The sequence below is a fragment of the Labrus mixtus genome, chromosome 1, assembly GCF_963584025.1.
Source record: "Labrus mixtus chromosome 1, fLabMix1.1, whole genome shotgun sequence".
Taxonomy (NCBI): domain Eukaryota; kingdom Metazoa; phylum Chordata; class Actinopteri; order Labriformes; family Labridae; genus Labrus; species Labrus mixtus.
This window is the reverse complement of record NC_083612.1, coordinates 24,468,720-24,491,113: the sequence shown is the minus strand read 5'-3', so window position 1 is coordinate 24,491,113 and position 22,394 is coordinate 24,468,720. Positions and strand designations below refer to the sequence as shown.

General features: G+C 41.7%; 1 protein-coding gene across 1 annotated transcript; it reads right to left on the bottom strand.

Annotated features, from left to right (window-relative positions):
- Nucleotide 1: 1 nt before the first annotated feature.
- Nucleotides 2-22,097, bottom strand: slc12a4 (solute carrier family 12 member 4). Its single transcript, XM_061039234.1, has 24 exons — nt 21,863-22,097; nt 10,647-10,744; nt 10,423-10,554; nt 9,925-10,071; nt 9,538-9,592; nt 9,109-9,239; nt 8,739-8,980; nt 8,144-8,358; nt 7,648-7,812; nt 7,176-7,274; nt 6,912-6,969; nt 6,628-6,802; nt 6,253-6,371; nt 5,992-6,090; nt 5,642-5,761; nt 5,346-5,450; nt 4,339-4,507; nt 3,762-3,957; nt 3,449-3,618; nt 2,941-3,072; nt 2,679-2,786; nt 2,264-2,451; nt 1,984-2,117; nt 2-1,862 (listed from the first exon to the last, which is right to left on the bottom strand). Exons 1-24 carry the CDS (start codon nt 21,996-21,998, stop codon nt 1,771-1,773), a joined length of 3,285 nt encoding a protein of 1,094 aa, XP_060895217.1. The 5' UTR covers nt 21,999-22,097; the 3' UTR covers nt 2-1,770.
- Between the last annotated feature and the right edge of the window lie 297 nt (nt 22,098-22,394).

Sequence of the window (22,394 nt, the reverse complement as noted above, 5' to 3'; positions counted from 1 at the left end):
ATTTTTTTTAAACTTGTATTTTTATTTTTGGTGTCTTTTATTGTCCAATACTTATAATGAGGAATCCATTATCATAATAGAGATATCAAACTATTTAATTTAAATGATTCAATTTAAGGTGTCTTAAAAAATACACAGGAAGCCATTTATTAACAGATGCTCCTTAATTTTTATCTTACTGCAAAATAAGATATTGTACATTTTACAAAACATCATGTTCATTTCAGTGTTACTTAAACTTCACTTTGTCCAAAAATACTCCCTTTGTTTTTCTTATCTTTATATTGGCACATTAACTTTGGTGAGCTCACTTCAACACTAATATTGTCTGCATCATATGCATCATGTTCATAATCAAATAGTTTTAATATCATTTTCAAAAATGGAAATGCATTCCTAAAATACTTCTAACCTGAAGTTTCCTTTTAAAGAGTGTGCTGTTCCACAGTTCTGATTAACAAAAAATAATATTTGTATAACTGGCTGATAACAACTATGAAGTACAAAAATCCACTCAAATCTATGCTGTTCTGAAAAAATACCTATATTTTATAAAAAATCAGAGTCAGAGGGAGATTTTTAGAAAAATGTGATAAGTACCGGTATTTAATATTTGACCAATGTTATGGATTATCCCATCACAAATAAAACACTGTTGCCATGCTGATTGTTTCGTCTACACTGAAAAAAAATAAGCAGCTGCTCTCGACACTGTTTGCTAGTCTGAAACACTGATAACACTTAGCTTATCAGAAAAAAGCCTCAAACTATATCAGGATTGTTGAAGTTGTTCTGAAACACCTGTGGTAACCGTGGTAACAGCACGTTTACAGAAATGTAACGGGTGTATCTGTTTACAGTAGGACCACACACACAAGGATTATGCTTAGTAAAATAACTTGCATTCAGGGTGAAAACTGTGGACACTGACTATAAAGTTCCTCTGTAGAAAGGTAATAACAATGTACTTCAGTTTATTGCTTTTGCAGGAAAGAAATGCTAACGATAAATATCAAAAAATGTGTCTGAATTTCATACAAATCTTAAGGATCTAAATTATAGCCATTTATGTATGGATGAGCTTTTCTGGTTTGCAAAAAAAAAACAGTCCATCAGCAGTCATTCACATACTTTTTTCCTGCCAGAAACACAAAAATCAGTCCAAAAATCATAAATAATAACGCTTTAAAAACTCTCTTGTTCAATGTTGTGCTTGTTAGCCTGTCATGCTATCAGGAATTTGGCTTTCACAGCTGTCAACAGGCTGAAAATGGTAAAAACAAATCAATAACTTTGTAATTCTGAAAGCCAGTCTCTGTCATTTTGTGCCACCTCCAGAGCACAACCAACGTTACACGCTACATCTTTTGTAACACTGTTTTTGCCTCAGTGGGGAAATGTGGGAAAATAAATAAATAAATAGAAATCAAAGAGCTGATAGAAAACGAAAATATGGCACCTATAAAAATCTGTGACCTTATAAATAATACACTCTAAAGTTTGACACTGTGGCATTGATTTCTAAGGGTCAAATGTAACAGCTTTTTGCTGAGCTGTGGACTGATTGGTGGATATGTACACCAATGTGTCTCATTATTCTACAAAAATAGAATAAACATCTTTTGAACTCAAAAGTCCATACTTCACAATTGATGCCTCTACCCAGAACCATCTGAAAGCAGCTCTGAGGTGCTGCCTCCTGTTCAGGGCTGGAATGTATTCTGATGACGCCCATGCTCCGAGTATAGCAGCTAAGCAGCTAATAACAGGTCATGAGTAAATAGTGATAACCTCCCGACCTCCACCTCGCACCAGCAGCACTCTTTCCAGACCTTCAGTCAACACCTCCAGAAATTCCATGTCTGAGGTAGAAGTTAAAGGAGTAAAAGAAAAACAAAATAACAGCCTGAACACAGTTTTTTTCATTAGTGCATTTTAAATGATCCAAGGCCCCTATTGTACAATCTGATTTGGAAAGGATACAGTTTTCATCCCCATCGGCATTTCGAGGTGGTCCTGGCATGTTGAGCAGCACTAAACGAGCATCATGGGACCTGTTGACTATTACCTCATTCAGCTTCACAGCTGTGTGCATCCGCCGCACATTGGACTGATCCCTGGTGTGCAGCAAGCATTGGAGACACAAAATAAACACATTTGCTCAGATAAGGATTCTTAAAAAAAAACTATTTCAGTTAGCTTTCACTGCAGCAAACCCCCAAAAATATAGAAGTTGAGGACAAAGCTTGAACACTTGACTCACGGTTTGAGGCTCATCAGTTCTCTGAAGTTCTCGGGTGCATTGTTCCTGTTCCTCCTCTCCGCCTCACACTTCTCTCTCGTCCACGTCATCTGTACCTTCTCTGGAGGAGCCTCCACCACTTCCTCCTCCTCATCTGAGTAGAGACTTCCCATACGCACCAAAGAGTGTCTGTCCTTCACCAACTGTGCCTGTGAGGGCCACGGGATTATTATAAAGCTTGGGTGTCAACATACTGTATGTAACTAACTACAAACACAATTGCACAAGTTTAAACAAACATTTTTGAAACGTGAACATGAAAACACATGCAGTTTATTTATTTCACTGTTTTGTAATGCATTTGGTTGAATATTCTTTTAAATCTATTTCATTACAAATGTTTCAGCATGAAAACATTTTGCATAAGCAGACATACTTCTCTTTGTCTTTCTGCACTGGAAAGCCTCATCTGCCTCAACATCTGGGACCTCTGCTCCATCATTAACGTTCTCTCATAAGTGTATGCTGAGATGTCACTGTCGTGCTAAAGTACAGTAAGAACAAAACAATTATTGTGTACAAATGAAAGCCTTTTGTCATTTGGCTCAAGGCAAGCAGTTTTTATTTGTATCTGTTTCTAGTTAGAACTTGAAGTTTTCACTTTTGCTCGGTTTGGTACGTGTAAGAGGGGTTCTCACCATCTCCACCACCTCCACCTCAGCCTCTATTCTCAGCTGGTAAAGGAAGGTTGCCAGATCTTTCTTCATCTGGATGCTGTTGTCATCCATCTGGGCTACAGTGAAGATGCGCATCTTGCATTTTCTCCAAACCTGAAATGCAAATAAACCATCTGGTTCATCACAAGTGTATTATAAAGTGCAATAACAAACAATACTTAGAGAAATGATCATGCAAAACAAAGGCTGTAAAAAGCAAGAAAATAGCTAAATAATGTAAAAGTAAAGACTATTTGAGGAGTGCATTGGAGTTAGGAATAATAACATTTATTTTGATTGTCATTACAATGACTTTGTCCTCTTTTTTTCATTTGCGTTTTTATACATCAACTTAAATATGTTTTGAACACACTAAAACACTGTGAAACATCCTTCAAAGATTTGCATTACTCTGTATCCAACATATAGAGGGTAAAACTTCAGTATTCAAAACTTTTAAAGTAGCTTAACAGAATAAAACTCATCCCACTTTGTGCTGTTTGAGCAGGAAAGGCAGCAGCATTAGCATCCCCCCATCATGGACGATCCACCACACATCAATGTTGCCATCTGTGAAGCGTTCATGGTTGCTTGGGTAGAAGGAAACATTTTTGGGAACCATCAGCGCGAGCTGGGCAGCTGTGGTGCAGCGGACTGTGTCTGAGTAAAGAGGAGCACAAGGCGGCATGAAGACATACTATACCATATAAATTCATTTAGCCACAACTGACATTCTCTACAGATTACTTTAAATGTACTCCAAATGCTGATTAGGTCTTTTAAGTGTCCAGTGTGATTCTTACTGATGAAAGTCTTCCAGGCTCGGGGGTCCTCACTCTGTCTCCAGCCATACGGCCAGCCCATCACCACAGTGTTGTGCTGCATGCCCCCAAGACCACTGGACTGGATTAGATGGACAACACCCTCCCGCACCTTAGCTGCCACCACGACCTGGCAGAAACCCTTGACCCTCTCAATCTCCATCATATTCTTAATAGCCTGGCATAAAAAAAATAGGAAATCTGAACTTAAATCTGGGGTCATATTAGAAAGAAAATAGATAATGAATATTCAAACAGTTTTGAAACATATAGAACTATCTAAGTATCAGACAGACAGACAGACAGACAAAAAGTTATCTCAAAGTGTAGATTTACAAGTAGATGAAGGTGCATGCCTTAAATTGATATAAAGATTTAGCTAACAACTTGTGATGAATGATTTTGAACTGATATTGAAGCATGTTTTCCTTTCATTGTGCTTTGCAAGTCACAAAAGGTGATTAGTTGTAACAATAAGTTCTGACACAGTCAGCAGCACAGCACAAAGGAGAACAGAATAGAGCATGTACAGTATACCCAGACCCTTTCTAGTATTTACCTGTTCAGCTGCCTGCATTTCACCGTAACTGTCCAGGAAGTTGCCCTGCAGGACGGAGCCCACAATGGTCAGACCCTTTCCTGCCTTCAGCTGCGAGGCGAAGGTGAGCAGGCGAGGGTATTTTACATGGAGGTCCTCATCCAGCTTCAACAGCACCAACAGCTGAGGTCTGTAGTGTACAAAGATAGTCGATAAGAGACAAAGGCCTGGAACGAATCTTGGAACACCTGTTGAAAAACTGTCACTATATCAGAGGGAAAGGATCACTGGATGAAGTAGATTAAAATAAGGATTATAAATATATTTGCTGCTTATATAACATTACAGCATTTAACTTTAAATCATGTCCTTAAAACATCTTGAATTAAAATCTTTAAGCACTCTTCTCTCTAAACGCTTAATTGTATTTCCTACTACTCAGAGTTTGACAAACAGGATTTGCGGCAAAACAGGAAGTTCAGTGTATGTGTGGTTGCTTTTCACACAAACTAACAGGAAATGCAAAACAGCCAAGCTTCTAGGGAAAAATAATATCACTTCTCATGTCACATCTTCCTAAAAGTGATTTGCATACATGCATTTTGTATGTTTATTGCGTGTGTAATATAAAGAAGAACTGATAGCAAACCTTTCATGTGTTCCTTGTGTTGTGTAGCATTACCATAAGTGTGGAGGGCACTGTTATACAGGTAGTTGTTTTTATGGAAGGTATATATTATGCTTGTCCAGTAGGATGCCAAACAATATTTTTAAGATGCCTTAGACAAATCTTTGGATAAAACCGGCATTTTTTTTCACATCATGCAAACTATTTGGTAGTGTTCAGAGGGTGGAAATGTGGGGTGATTAGAGCAGCTTGAATTATACATTTTTCTCATATCTGAAGACGGATTTGAAAAAAAAAAATATATATCATAGGATGCAATTTCATTTGGCTCCCCAGAGATGCAATAGAATAGGAATCTTTTTTTCTTAAATTCATAGTCATCTTAAAGGTATAGCTGCACCTCCAGTTCTTGGTGTGGGGCGGTCCAATCTCTAGCCTCAGCAGGGCATATCGAGCAGCGCTTAGGGACAGTCCTCTTATGCCGTCTCCCCACTCCTTCTCGGCTCTGTTGTTATTTGTGAGCGGAAGAGACGATGCAAAAAACATAACTAAGAGACATTTTAATAAACCAGCTGTCCTAGGAATTCTCAACAGACATGCAACGATTAGACAGAAACACAGTGATGCAACCGTCCTCCCCCCAGGAAAGTACTGATTTTTTTCACAGAAAAACAAAAGTGCAGACTGTAGACATACCCCTGGTATTCAATGTACTTGTAGATCATCCCAGCAATCCCCATGGCTATGATCGCATAGTACCAGGAGGAGATGAACATTAAAGCCAGACACATACTCATGCCGAGGAAGGACAAGGCCCTGCAGGTGTGACATAAAGAGATTTACAGAAACTGTATTCACCAGTTCTCATCATGCATTGCATGCAATGTTTTTTTTCATATACACAAACAACTGTAGCACACATCTTACAAAGGTGGTTTGAATGCATGAGACAGCCAAGACGATCCAAATATAGGAAACATTTGGCATGCACCATATTCTGTCATATGTGATATAAACAAAGACCGTGTGGATACACCTGTACTCACCAGTGGTAATATTTAAACCTCGGCCTCCAGTTGGGTGTGCGTAGAAGAGTCTGAACTGCACAGGCTAAGTTCACAAAAAGATAGCACATCAAGAAGAACCTGTAGAATAAACACAAACACATGTGGAATAAATCAACTCATAGTATCAGCAGTGCTGTTAAATTAAACTACGATATTTATGTCCATATGTTTTGAGAGAAGTTCATGTGTGGGTCGTTTGCAGTTATATTTTTTGGCAGTTTAGCTTGTATATGAGCTTACATGGAAAGGATGGGAGCCACCATATCCAGAGAGGCAATAAGAATGCCAAGTTCAGCTATAAGACCTGTCAGTAGCAGTGCCCAGGTTGGCTCTCCGTTTGTCTTTCCATGACCAAACACCTGAAACAAAATAGAAATTCAAAACCTACGTACATATGCAAATCACTTACTGTTTGGAACTTTGAAATATTAAAATAAGCTTGTTAGTCAAACAAATATTGCCAAATGCAAACATTTCCATCACATCACAACATGCTAAATAGTTAGAGGTAACTGGTGTGCAATAGAAGAAGTCATTTATACCTCGGAGGAATTTGTTGCACAATGGCTATGATGTAATTAAACAATATATAATGAACAATGTGTGCTGTCCCACCCTAAGGAAAGGAATGATGTTGTCCTTGGCAATGGCCTGGAGAAGACGTGGAGCCCCAGTAAGAGACTGCAGACCTGCCCCAACTGTAGAGAAGAAGGAGCCAATGACAATGACCCACGGAGATGGCCAGGAGAGCGTTCCCACCACCAAGTTTTTTCTAACAGCGTCCCCAAACCTGCAAACACACACTCAAGTCATCTTTTTGACGCAAAAGTTATATTTTACTTTCCTACAAATGTTAACAATAATAATAGTAAAACATTGCATTTAAACACAAAACTTACTTGTCCCTGAGAACTACTCCTTCAATACAAGACCCAAACAGGACCACTGAGCTGAAATCTGAACGAGAGGTCAAGGAGCTTCAGGTGACATATGGATGTATATCAGATCTGCTTTCCTAGTCTGTTTAGAGAGGCAACATTGTGTGTGTGTGTGTGCGTGCGTGTGTGTGTGTGTGTGTGTGTGTGTGTGTGTGTGTGTGTGTGTGTGTGTGTGTGTTTGCGTGTGCATGTGTGTGTGTTTTCTCACTGAAGAAGTAAGGATACAAACAAGGGAAGTAGTAGTAATAGCTAAGATAGTCCCCACAGGGATGGACTTCTGAGCATCACGGAGGTCCCCAGATCTGTTGGAGCCGGCCATGATACCTATAAAAACATAAAGTATAGACAGCTGGTATGAACCAAGAATATGAAAACAGTATGACTATGCCCCCTACTGGCTGAATTAGGAGGTTTAAAGCCCCCTCTTATGTTGCACATGAAGAGAATGTCACTGAGTTTGACTCATTTTATAAACATTCAGGTAGCTTCATTTTGAATCCGTGTGTGTATCATGTTAGACATGGATTATTAGCTTCTACAGGTAAACTAGTTTCTAGTGACTAATGTATTGTATAGACACTTATACACACTTGAAGTTGCTTTCAAAGTAATTCAATTACTAAATGAAAACTAAAATGACAAAAAAAATCTCTGTGCACCGTAACATGATATTTTTTGGTTGATGACATTATAATACCTGTGGCAGATGGGAAGAAGATCCCCACCAGTAGTGTGAAGGATGTAGCGATGTCAGCTGACACATACATGCCAAAGTTCTCCGCAGCACCATGAGCATCCACTGACTGAAGCGCAGCTTTCTCTAAGATTTCACCTTTCTGCATGTAATCCCCCCACATGTTTTCTAACAACAGAGAACAGAGAACAGACATTACAACCATTAGCGACACATTTTCATGAGAACCTTCATTTTATCAGGCCTTTCAAAATAGTGTGTTGTCATTTTCTGCAAGAAAAAAATCAAGATAAACGATGATAATCATGCTGATAAACTAAGGTTTATGGCAAATTGACCTTAAATTGACTAATATGGAATAGGGGTTTACAACTATATTCTAACTATAACCATATTGTATTTAAAATCATGCGTTTATACGTGGATCACTGAGAGTTTTTACCATGAACTAAATCCCACGCTTTTTACTTAAATCCAAGTGAACTCATTATAAATGTACCTCTGATAATCCCGCTGCTTAATCCAGGAATGCCCTGTATTTCTGTCACATTGTTCTGGATGAAGTAGTCGTCACACTGAGTGCTGCTCATGTTCCCAGGCAGACAGAACTTTTCCCACAGCTGACTGGGGACTGTGATGTTTCCTTTTAGCACAGTTTTAGCACACACATCAAATCGATCTCTCGCCAGAGTCCTGTTTCCCAGCATGCAGATCCTACAGCAATAGAATCAAAAAAATACTGTGTCATTCTGCAACATATGGAACATCCTCCTCCTCATCATCATCATGTATATTGTTTGTCATCATAAGCTAGAGCTAAGTCAGAAATATTCTCCCACATAGGATTGTTCTTGCCTTCAAAAGCTAATATCTAAATTTTCACTGTACATTTTTTAAATGTGGCAGACAGGACACATAATCATAAATGGCCAAAAAAAAAAAAAAAGAAAAACATAATAAACATTATGTATTTTCTTGTGTGGAAAAACATGTTATACAGAAATAGCCCTCTCTTCCCCATAAACACCAGTTCAATAATTCACATTATTCCTGTTGAGTGTTTCTGTTCTGGTAAACCTTCTCTGCAGACTTACGAGAAATCAGGCGGGTGAGTCATGGATTTAATTGCTCCAGCATAGATGGAGACAATTGAGATAATTACGCAGGCCAGGAAAAGAGAGGCCAGCTTGTTGACATATTTCACTCCTACAAAAACCACCACAGCCATCAGACTGAGGCAGATGGAGCCGTAGACTCGCATATTGTTCAGCATGGCACTGTCGCTCCCAGGGGGGTCTGTGGCATGAAAGATGGCTGCCTGGGGGACCAGATATTTCTTGGGAGGGAAGAAAAAAAAACAAGACAATTGCTACACATACACAAATGCATATTCCATTACAGAAGCGTGTTCAGGATTTTTTTCATACGAGGGATAGATGATAATATTTTAGCAACAGAACTGACCAAGAATATTTCGATTGCCCCCAGTATGTACATGGCAGAAGCAAAGGTGGTGCCCAAGTAGAAACACAGCCCCACTGCTCCTCCAAACTCAGGGCCAAGAGAGCGGGAGATCATGAAGTATGCCCCTCCAGCTGCAACAGTAAAACTGTTTGTTACACACAGCAACACTTGAAGGCCTGCTACATGCTGGAGACTTAACAGTGAATCTGTACTACCCCCAAGTGGTGGAGTTATGGCAATACTACAGTCTGTGGTGAGAAAAAGTCCAACCATCAAAAAAGAAAAATGCTAAAAATGCTTATTTCCCAGTCGTGCAAATTGTGTTCCAAACATATTTACAGTACTGAAGACAGATAATTGTTGAATAATGTGTGTTATTGTTAATGTGTCTATATGGGCTAATTGAATATAGTGAAAGTGAAGCATTACCTGGAACAACACCATTGGTAGCAATAGCACTCATTGATATGGCTGTGAGCATTGTCTGCAAAGGAAAGAAAATAAAAGGACACTCATAAAGATGGCAACTGCTGAAATCATTCAGTTTCCATTTAAAGGAGCATATTCCTCACCATGTAGAATACATTGCGGCATACAGAATCTGTTGGCCAATCAATGCAAAAATAGCAAACTGACCCCCCCAAAAAAGTAATTGTTATTCTAAGCCTTAAACATCTCTATCTGCTCAGGCAACCACACACATTTTATTAGCTTGTTTTGCAGTAAAACCTGGCCTACATTGATTGCTGGTGGAGTGAACCCAGTACTACAGAGAATGTGTTTCATTGGACAGTACACGTTGTGAGGCATACTAACACATGAGCAGCACATGAGGACAATCAGCAGAGACTGCATGATGCCAGCCATCCCGACAATCCACGTCAGCCGCAGAAAAAGAATGACACCAAAAATGTTCTGCAGACACGGCAAGTAGACTCCCATCAAAGTGCCCATGTTGGGAGACTGATGGAGAGAAAGAGAGGGGAGAAAGGAGAGAGAGGTGGGGGGGGGGGGGGGGGGGGGGGGGGGGGGGGATATTGATCATGACATTTCAGGAAACAAGTGAAGTGATCATTAGTATTGATTGATGTACTTTTTAAAGGTCATCCAATCATGTTATCAGCCCTTTCCCTGTATGCAGGTCTTACACAGCCACACTGGGACTGAGCATTCAAAAGCAGAGACAATCAGTCAACAAGTCTTAATACTAAACTAAAACTTCAGCCAGAGGTGGAGGATAATGTTTCTTAACCTCAAAAGACATTGTGTACTCATGATAGAAACAGTGAGCCATAGTGTGTCTCCACTCCTGACCTTGGGGGTCTTCCTGCGTGAGGCCTGAGCACTTTCCTCCTCCTCGTGCTCCTTGGCACCCTGTGTGATGTTGGTGTAGCTGACCAGGCGGCTGAGCAGGGAGGAGACCTTGGGCCTGATGTCCAGTTCTTCCTGAAGGAAGAGAGCGGGGATGGGGTCAAATTAATGAGTTTGCTTTAAGTCTGTTTTCTGAGGGAAATAATGTTAGGCAAAAAAATATGGACCTCAAACAGAGCCAGGTTCCGGTCATAGAAGTCATTCCTCTTGCTAGCAGCATCAGCACTGTTGAGAAATGGACTGTCCTCTTTATGGTTCCCATGTCCTATGTGAACAGGATACAAAATGAAGGTTACCTTAACATAAACCATTTTACCTCACCAGCAGACTTATAATTTAGTGACAACATATCAGGCTAATAATTTTCTTAAAGATGTATTAAAGGCTCTGTGCTAATGCATACAGTCATCAATGTTTAATACATTTAGTGAACCTTGCAAATCATTCATGTCAAAGCAATGCTTGTTTTCATCGAAATTGTATATTGAAATAAAAGTTACAGTTTAATGTAAGAGTTTTATTCTGTGTCATTTTCATTTATTTAAAATGGTATGTGCAATAATGGGTCGACAAACATTTGTTTCAAAGGGTCAATCTGTGACACATGCACATTGTCAATAAACAGTCAATGATAGAAAACAGAACTGGTTTAAATCTTTAATATCATCATGTAAGTTACTTTTTTAGTACCTAACTTTTTTTTTGTTTTATCTAGATTCATTGCCAAAGAAAATATTTTATATGTTTACATTATGCATTTCTGACTCTTATAGTGAATTAAGGCAGCAGTAGAAGATAACATTTCCATTACGATTAATATAGCCAACTGCTATTGCCGTAAGTAATAACACAAACCAAACAGCACATTATAAAGTTTGTCTACTTCCAACAGAATGCAGTCAGCTGTTACCTGTATTTTAAATAACGTATATATCTTATTAATACAATTAGGAAACACATGGAGTGCAGTGAAGGTGCAGTGAAAGGCCAAAGGCAGCAGAGCCAAACAAAGCAGAGTCCAGGTGAAATGCAGGCACATAATAAGATTTCACTCTCATTAACTTCTGCTTTTGAAGAAAAGAATCACGCAGAGATGAGCACAGTGCCTGGAGCAATTATGGAGCACAAAATAGCGCCGCAAAATTATCAAACACACATTCATACTCACAGGCAGGCACACACCTCATTACCCTGAAATTACCTAACCTCTGGTTATTAGAGCATGTAAACTTCATCAGCAGCATCTCAAAACACAAAGTGACCCTGCAGCTCAAAGACCGCAAAATTGGCATGAAATAATTAAAAAAAAAAATCTCTGGCATATTTAAAATGTTGACGCTCTGTTGAAAATGATTCAGTTGCGCCTCCATGCTGGTATTCACTCACCTGTGTTCTGTGTCCCACTGCTGCTAGATTCACTGTGGGTGAGCATAGTTGTACGCTGTGTGTGCAGTCTGCAGCAGTGTACTCTGTGCTCTAGCTTGGGGAATAGTCGATTACTATCCGGGACACCCATGGTCACCCAGGGTGAAAACTCATTCAGGGGCCTGATCTAACACATGGAGCATGGTGAGGGGGATGAGAGGTGGAGAGTGGAGGGTATAGTTTTAACTCACTCAACACACACACACGCACGCACGCACGCACGCACGCACGCACACACACACACACACACACTCTCACACACACACACACACACACACACACACAAAAGTGTCTCAAAGAAGCGCAGTATTAAAAAATCTACATAAATCCAGATAAATTATAAGACAGAAACACTGTTCTGAGCCATTATTCATACGATGCAGCAATAAGTACAGTGACTTGCACAAGTCCTACTTAGATTTTACCATATTTAACATTGTTACCATCTTAAATAAGTAGAGATTAGAGACATTGTTTGGTATTTTGATCTTGTAATTAATGAAAAACGAGCAGTACAGCTCTGATCTGTTTGATTCAAAGTTTACCTAAGGGCAGTAGTTTGCATCTGATTTTAGTGATTTCTCAATAGAGCACTTGAAGCTTTCACCAGTTTAATTTCTACGTAATCTTGAATACCATGTAATATCACCAACTTGAAAATTATGGACTATGTTGTGTTGTTTCCTTAAATAAAACCTAAATAAAATCCACTATGATTAACATGTTTAACAAGCTTGGCTTTAGCAAGGTACTTTCAGAAAAACAGTTCTGATGGGTTAATGAGATGGAGTTATATATCTGAATTATAACCAGGAGCAAAACATGTAAAGTTTAAAAGAAATCAATAATTTGTCATTTGAAGCATAAATGCAGAATCCCTGTTGGTCTGCCTTTCCAACCTTGACACCTACTCTACTCAGCTGGATGGAACTTATGTTTGGGAAGAGATAAGAGCAAAAACGATGCCAACACTGTCCTCTAGTGTCCTCTTGCTGTCAGTGGCGTGTGATCAAAGGACAGAGTCTGTGTTTGAAGAAAAAAAGAAGGCAAACTAATGCAGGTTAGATGGAGACACTGATTTACCTGAAGGGATATCTAGCACTTTTTTTGCACCATGCAAATGAATATCTCGCCTGATGATAAACCTTAAAGCTTCAAACTCAGGACAGCAAACTAAAAGTCACTTTAACTTTGATGCAAGGCAGTGGGGTCTCTTGGTAATAACCTGCATAAAATGTCTTATTAAAAAGATTAAAGATTAACTGGCCTGTTATGAAGGCACACAGGAGTCATGCTGTGTGCACTGAAGGATTTATGGGAGCGTGTACCGACATGTTGCCTTGCCCCCACTGAACACAGCCCACACCCACAGCCAAGGAGATCAAAGACTGTCGGTGCTGTGGAGCCCAAACATTTACAGAAAGATGATTCAATGAATAACTATGTGGAGACAAGCATCTGTAGATCAGTTCCAAGACAAGACACCACACTGTCAAGACTTTTCAAAGTGCATTGGGCAGTTTTTACACTCATCGTCAAAATGAGAATTTTTTAAAACAGAAACTACCCTGAGCCTTTGCTCTTTAAAGCCTATTAGACATGGAAAACAATATCGGCGTCTATTAGCGTCTTAGGTTTTGAAAAAGCCTCTTTGCTAAACTTCCTCTTTAATAACATTTAGGACTTAACACTGAAAGGCACAAGTCAGACAGATTAGCCCACCTTGCACAACTAATCGCACTTTGTGGCAAAAATGTTTTACTTAAAATATGTTAGGAGAACATGTTTTTTTATACACTAGTGCTTGAGTAAATCACAAACTAAATTCAAGCACATCTGTCTTTTTCTCCATCTGCTTATATACACTGCATACTTTTGACAGTGTTGTCACAATGCCCCAAGTCGGCTGAAACATTGCACAACTGTTACCTTTGAGTAGCTAAAATAGTTTAAGTTGTTCTCCAATGTCAACTGTATTTAGGTGTTTTTATGGTTGCAGGCCTTTAAAAATGATTCTCTGCCCTCTCAGAGTCACTGTGACCTCTTACAACTCATTTTAATCCACCATCTTATTTCCAACCTGCAGCATGAAAAAACAATTTGCATGAACACCCATCTTAAAAATGCAAACCTAAACATGGCTCATTTAGAATATTCCATCCATCCATTATCTACCGCTTATCCTTTTCAGGGTCACAAAGGGGCTGGTGCTGACCCAGCTGTCATTGGGCGAGAGTCACCAATTTACCTAATGAGCTTATTTTTGGAATGTGGGAGGAAGCCGGAGTACCTGGAGGGATCACACACATGCAAAGGGAGAACATGCTAACTTCACACAGAAAGGCCCTGTTCAATTGGGATTTGAACCAGGAACCTTCTCACTGTGAGGCAACAGCACTTACCACTGCACCTCATTTAGCAATATTATTTTCATAAAACTGCTAGAGACCTACCAAAATCAGAATGATCAGAATTAAACCTCATCACATTTCTCATAAGCAAAAGTTGTTTTTAAAGGTCCAAAATCTGACAAAAACTGCAAAAAAAGGAGCACACTTGACAGTAAACACAGTTTCAGGTGCATGACTGCAACCAGACTAAAAAGAGACAGGAAAGTCTCAGCACTAGGCCTTCATCAGCGTCCGTTGTTGTTTTGCTGCTATTACTCGGATAAAGGAAATTTAAAGGACATTAAGTGCGCTGACTTGTCTCTTTCCAAAATCTGACAAAGGCAAAGCTCAATTGTGTCATAATGTCCTTTTGTGCATTTTATACACATCATACATAATATCATTGCAGTGCAGTGGTAAGCAGTTTGCCATCTTAATGAAGTGGGTTTTCTCTGTCACTAACTTTTAACATGTTAACTAATTTAAATGTGTTGGTATATATTATATAGAGTATATATAGCCCTATTCCACTTGTATAGGGCTACACAGTATAAAACAGCATGTACTGTCATGTTGATCAGGAAAAATGAACACGGGCAGTCAGATTATACACTATATGTTTATATTCCTGGGTATAACTTCATTTTTTATTTTCATTGTCACCAACTGATTCTGGCTTTATACACAGTTCCTTTCGTCTCCTTGTATTTTTTTCCTCCTCCATAATATTCAGGTGTAACAACAGGCCAGCTCCTTTAAAACTTTGTTTAATCTGAACAGAACAGAGGAATGCTAACCTGCTGAGTCGTGCAGCAAAACACATTAGCTTTGATGTGTGCTAATGACGAGAAAAGAATGACAACTTAGCCTTATCACCTCAGGGGCTCAATGTGGGCGGGAAGAAGTGCATCATATAACAGACCCTTGAGAAGATACATCAGCTGATTATGACTGCCAACTGGGTGTAGTACTGTATGAAGTTCATGCTCTACTCACAAATGTTTGCTTAGTGTAAATGTTACAGCTCAGATCCTATACTGTACCTGCCATGACACAGATACAGACTGCCTTGTATATGTACACATCATGTGCTGTGTGTTCATGTCATAAATAGCACACAAGCATGGAGGTTTAAAAGTCACACTCCAATCTTAGAATTATGAGTTCTGTAATGGCAGATTTAACATAAGTTAGTTGATTCCTAGGTGAGTGTGACAATCTGAAAGGGCTACATGGTGATATTTCATGCTAGTATGAGATTTTTCTTATTCATCATATTAATCAAGTTAAACCCTGAAAAAAAACACTGAACTTAACAATCTCTTGTTTCGTACCTAAATAGGCAGTGTGAAGAAAAACACAATAGAGCGCGGACGCACTTGTGTATTCAGTCAGTTGGAGATCTTCAGTGAGAGCAAAGGTTGTGTAGGGAAAATAAATATCTGTTCTGCTCTGAAGTTCTATTGCCATTAAGATGTGAATGAGCAGATGGAACAATGATGGAAGATGATTCAGGAAATTATGTGTTACAAATTGTCTCATCAAAGTATCTCTAAAATGTATACCATCGACTTCAGCATAGATAAAGGTTATGCATGCATGTTAGCATGATTGCTTATGTGTGTCTTTTTTTGTTCCAACTCTGTCATCAGCTCCACATTTGTGCTCCAGCACAGAGTGTGTTTATCTGTTCTGAGCCATCTGTGTGGCATGCTAGACAGCCTGACAGGAGTGACCCCCTGTTCTCCTGCATTAGAGGGGGAACACACAGCAGCATTCTCCAAATGATTCACTCATTACATATGTTTCTCTGGAGCTATTTGATTTTTGCCAAACAAACAAGGGATGCTTTCAATACATGGACTACTTATATTGTTCTTTTGCTTTTAGAACACAGACTGTAGAAAGAATCCAAGAATCGCCACCTTAACGTGGTGGAGGAGTTTGCGTGTCCCAGTGAACCCAAGAGCTGTGTTGTCGGGGGCACTAGCCCCTGGTAGGGTCTCCCAAGGCAAAGTGGTCTCAGGGGAGGGGCCAGACTAAGAGCGGTTCAACAAATACCCCTATGAAGCGGCATACATGGAAGCAAGCCACCTCGCCCGGAAGAGGGAAACCGGGCCCCCCCCCCCCCCTGGAGCCAGACCCAGGGGGGGAGCTCGAAGTCGAGCGTCTGGTGGCCGGGCTTTCCTCCATGGGGCCTCCCTGGCGGGGAAGGAGCCGGAGCTGGTGCGGGAGTTGGAGCGCTAACAGCTAGACATAGTTGGGCTCGCCTCTACGCACAGCGTCGATTCTGGAACCAAACTCCTGGAGAGGGGCTGGACTCTCTCTTTTTCTGGAGTTTCCCAGGGTGAGAGGCGCCGAGCGGGTGTGGGGATACTCACAAGCCCCCGGCTGAGCGCCACTGTGTTGGAGTTTCCCCCGCTGAACGAGAGGGTCGCCTCTCTGCGACTTCAGGTTGCAGAGATTAAGGCTCTGACTGTTGTATGTGCATATGCACCTAACAGCAGCTCAGAGTACACGGCCTTCTTGGAGTCTCTGGGTGGGGTCCTGGAAGGGGTTCCACCTAGGGACTCTGTAGTTCCACTGGGGGACTTCAACGCTCACGTGGGCGACGACGAGGACACCTGGAGGGGAGTGATTGGGAGGAACGGCCTGCCCGATCTGAACCCGAGTGGTGTTTTGTTGTTGGACTTCTGTGCTAATCATGGATTGGCCATAACAAACACCATGTTCAAGCATAGGGATGTTCATAAATGTACCTGGTACCAGAGCACCCTAGGCCAAAGATCGATAATCGACTTTGTAGTTGTTTCGTCTCAGTTGTACAGTTGTTTTGTACTCGGGTAAAGAGAGGAGCAGAGCAGTCAACTGATCACCACCTGGTGGTGAGTTGGATCAGATGGCGGGGAAGGCTGCCGGACAGACCTGGCAAACCCAAACGTGTGGTGCGGGTGAACTGGGAACATCTGGCAGAGGCCCCTGTCCGTGGGGTCTTCAACTCCCACCTCCAGAAGAACTTCTCCCTCATCCCGGGGGAGAGTGGGGACATGGAGTCCAAGTGGTCCATGTTCAAAGCCTCCATTGTAGAAGCTGCGGCTAGGAGTTGCGGCCAGAAGACCGTCCGTGCCTGTCGTAGCGGCAACCTTAGAACCCGCTGGTGGACACCAGTGGTGAAGGAAGCCGTCAGGCTGAAGAAGGAGGCCTTTCATGCTTGGTTAGCCCAGGGGTCTCTGGAAGCAGCTGACAGGTATCAGGTGGCTCAGAGGGCTGTGGCTTCAGTGGTTGCGGGAGCAAAAACCTGGATGTGGGAGAAGTTCGGGGAGGCTTTGGAGAAGGACTTTCAGTTGGCCTCACGGAGGTTCTGGCAAACTGTCCGACGGCTCAGGAAGGGAAAGCAGGGCTTGCCACAGGCTTATCAGCAGGGGTGGAGAACTGCTGACCCGAACTGGGGACATTGTTGGGTGGTGGAAGGAATACTTTGAGGAACTCCTGAACCCAGACAACACGTCCTCTGAAGAGGAGGCAGAGTCTTAAGATCCAGGGGAAGCCTTACCATTAACCTTGGCAGAGATCACTGAGGCAGTTAGAAAGCTCCTCAGTAGCAAGGCGCCAGGTGTGGATGAGATTCGCCCTGAGATGCTAAAGGCTCTGGACATTGTTGGGCTGTCTTGGCTGACACGCCTTTTCAATGTCGCGTGGAAATCTGGGACAGTGCTCATGGAGTGGCAGACCGATGTGGTGGTTCCCATTTTCAAAAAGGGGGACCGGAAGATGTGCTCCAATTATTGGGGTATCACACTTCTCAGCTTCCGGGGAAAGCTTACTCTTGTATGACCAAAGTGGGAGCTGTGTCTGCATCCTCGGCACAAAGTCAGACACGTTCCCAGTGCGTGTTGGCCTCCGCCAGGGTTGCCCCTTGTCACCGGTCCTGTTTGTGATCTTCATGGACAGGATCTCAAGGAGCAGCCAGGGGGAGGAGGGTTTCCAGTTTGGTGACCTCAAAATCTCGTCTCTGCTTTTTGCAGATGACGTGGTTTTGTTGGCTTCCTCAAGCTGGGACCTCCAGCAGGCATTGGGGTGGTTTGCAGTCGAGTGCGAAGCGGCTGGGATGAGGATTAGCACCTTCAAGTCCGAGGCCATGGTTCTCTGCCGGAAAAAGGTGGATTGCTCTCTCCGGGTGGGGAGTGAGTCCTTGCCCCAAGTGAAGGGGTTCAAGTATCTCGGAGTCTTGTTCACGAGTGAGGGTAGGATGGAGCGTGAGCTTGACAGACAGATTGGCTTGGCGTCAGCAGTAATGCAGGCGTTGTGCCGGACCGTTGTGGCGAAGAGGGATACAAGCGGCAGAAATGAGCTTCCTCCGGTGGATGGCTGGGCTCAGTCTTAGAGATAGGGTGAGGAGCTCGGACATTCGGGGGGAGCTCGGAGTAGAGCCGCTGCTCCTCCGCATCAAAAGGAGCCAGTTGAGGTGGTGTGGGCATCTGTTAAGGATGCCTCATGGACGCCTCCCTTTAGAGGTTTTCCAGGCATGACCAACTGGGAGGAGACCCCGGGGCAGACCCAGAATGCGCTGGAGGGATAATATATCCCGTCTAGCCTGGGAACGCCTCGGAATCCCCCAGGAGGAGCTGGAAAACGTTGCTGGGGAGAGGGAAGTCTGGGTTGACTTACTGCGCCTGCTACCACAGCGACCCGACCTCGGATAAGCGGAAGAAAATGGATGGATGGACATGTAGAAAGTTGTTGCCATGTGTGCAGTATTCACCCAGGCAGATAAAGAACAATTTAAGAATTCATTCATACCCAGGTTTTTGTCTATTCCTGAAAATTTTGAGCCAAATATTTGATTGCTATACAGGCTTGTGCTTGCTTCTATGTTCATCTGCTAGTTAGTCAGACTGAAGTTTTAAGCAGGAAACAGCTGCTATCATGTGGCTCGAAAACAACACTGAGAAGGGTAGTTATAGACTGAACTATCAGGTCAATATGCAGCACTGAAATGCACTTCAGATTTGATAGAAACAGCCATATTGTGTGGTACAGGTAAAATAAATATTATACATTTGATGCTTTACTGACATTTTGATAACTGCAAGCTTCTTGAGTTTCCTTAATGAGCTCTGTCTGCTGCCCCCAAGTGGCCAAAATAATCAGAGTCACTATAAAACATGGGTTTCAATCTTTTTTTTTTTTCATTTACAGATATTAACTAACTGAACTGATTATGTTTCTCTAAGAAATACATCAGGTGTCACATGACATTAGTAGGGAATAAATATTGTTTTGTTTACTCTTTCTCTTTCAAATTCAAGAGTATTCATTTATTTAACAATGACATAAGCGCTGTGATGTTACCACAACAGATAATAAAAAAAAGTGGTTTAAAAATAAATACTTGAAAAAATAGAAAGCTAGCGAAGCATGATTTTGACAAGCTATTGATGCAAATGTTGTGTCCACCTAGGCTAGGGCAAGTTGTGATAAACTCAAAAACATATGCTCTTATTTCCTGGATAGAAAAAATGTAGAGGAAAACTCTGCAACAAACTTTCCTTCCTGGGATGTGAGAGCTATTTCAGGCTGGTTGCTCTTGCTCAGGAGAGCAGCGCTGTCACAATGACCACAGTGTGGGCAATGTGCTGTGCTCAACAGAGCCAAGTTCGCAGGCTGGAACAGACTCTGCACTGTGTCACTTCCTCCATGCTACACACACACACACGTCACACAGGAGTTGAGGCACACAGCATAGGCCTACCACCTCCCGGCAGCCCACTCCCATGATGAAATCATGAAGTATTTACACCCATTTTAGGACTGCTTCTACCAGAGCACAGTAACACACCCAAACTTTTCCTTCCTTAAATCTGTCACAACTTTGAATAAAAAAAGTAGGCGAAATATGAATTATGTCTACGTTGCTACTCTTTTCGCTGGGAAAACTTTTTTAAAGTAATGCTTTAAGATAAATCTGGTCATGTGACCGAATAATTCTTATCTTGTATGACATGTAAATGTCAACTCCACTTCTTTAAGAAGCTGTGAGTTTACAGTTCCAGCACGTGTTTCAAACTTAATGGTACCATACTTTGCGCCCTTTAATCCATCTCATCATTCATAATGTCTAGGTTCCTTCTTTTTCTTCCTCTTTCTTCTTCTTTTAACCCTTTTTGGGATATAGTAATCCTTGCAGTTGTTCACTAAGTTTAATGGTTGTTGTTCTCAGGAAGTCCTCCTCGGTTGAGTTACAAAGACGTGTGACAGCAGGAAGACGAGGGAGGCAGTACAAGTCCATAAAATTTGAAGGGTTATTTCAGGACATCTGCTTTTCCTTCCCCCTCTGTTATCATTATGTCATAGTACGAAGTTCGGCAAAACAGCTTCCAAACGACAACTTTTCAACACAAATTTAAAGCTCTGTTTCTTGCGTATATTTCGATACATTTCTGATGTTCAAGACTGGCATTTGGCTCTACAGGGGGACGTCCATGCATTCCACAAATATACAAGCAGAGAGCTAGGTCAACATGTTCTCAGATTCCTGCTTGCTACGCTTGAAATATCATTTCACCTTATCTCTGTGGCTCTCTAAAAGATAAATAACTTTATGCATGGTGGCACAGCACTAATTTCTAGTAAATTGATATGTATGCATTCCCTACTTATACTCACTAAAAGCTATATGACCATCATGTTTTTTTTTCTAATTTTATCCAGTTTAAAGAGGAAAGATTTTCACTGCTAGGTTGTAATGTGATACAAACGGATGGTTTTGGTGCCCAGCCTGGCATTCTGGTTGGGTGCTTCATAGAGACCACACCCATGTGTGTCTTCTATTAAACAACTCTTTTCCCCCATCTGGTTCACTCCCTAAACCCACACACAACAACCCTGTTCTCTCATAATCCCACAAGCACCTCTTCTTGTCTTCCCATTCCCTGATACAGTGGAGAAACAAATGAGTGACAGTGAAAGACAAGCTGAGGCAGAGAGGCGAGGAGGGACAAATCTGCTCATGTGTTGTGGAGCAGCCAATCTATCTGAAAGGAAATCCCTCCCTGGCACAAAGAGAGCTCCATCTTTTGTTCGAGGAAGCACTTGAGGCCTTTTCTTGTTGTGGTGGTACTGGCACCCCCCCTCACACAATCCCACCCTCCGTTGTGCTTTTCCCCCACAGTTCTCACCTCCTTCATTATTTCCCCTTTGTTACTCATCTGTCCCTGATTTTATTTTAAAAGGACTCCAAAAGCCAGGAAATAGAGTCTAAAATGTTTAGAGAAATGTTGCAACAACTTTGCTGAGCTGCTGACTTTGAGTGAGCTGTCAAAAACAAACCCGCCTGCTGTAGGAAAACTGCTTTCTGTCGCTGGAGAATTGCCATGGTAACCATACAACCAGCTGTTCAGTGCCTCTCAGGACAAAGTAAATCTTCCCCATGCTGTCCTGGGTCCTACTCATGAACTTTCACATTAATTACACACTTTTCAAATTGAAAACATGATCAAAATAGTCATGTTTTTCATGTTTTGTCCAAGCTATAAGATAAAGAGTTTGAAAAAAGTTGTGAGACTCACCATCAGAGCTGACAGTGTCATGATGATCAGGGTAGTCTTGTCCAGTGTCCCTGTAATCCACCCAGTTAATGCCCTCCAGACTGTCATAGTTGGACTGAGCTTGATCCTTCACAGGTACCACAGTGAAGTGAGGCATGTTTTCATCACTCTGCGTCTCCGGCTCACACTCAACATAGCAGGCTAGCTGTTAGCCTCAACCTCAGCTCAACTCCCACTAATGGCAACTACATTCCACTACACTGCGCTCACTTCCTCTGGAGGGTATTACCATACTCCCCGCCCACAGGCCGTCCCCTCCTGGGTTTTGTGTGTGAACAGAAAGGGTTTGGAGGTCTGGGGGATGCATTTGGGATGACATTCACACAGTAGATGTGACCTGCAGGGCACAGCTTTGATTGGAGAGTTTGCTTTGTCATCTCCGAGTTATTGGAGGTTTAGAGAGTGTAGGGTCAGCCCATCTTTGCTCTGTGTCAGAATGACTGCTAACAGAGTGAACTAAGTCTGTTCAAGGTTCAGACAGAGAGTCATCTGT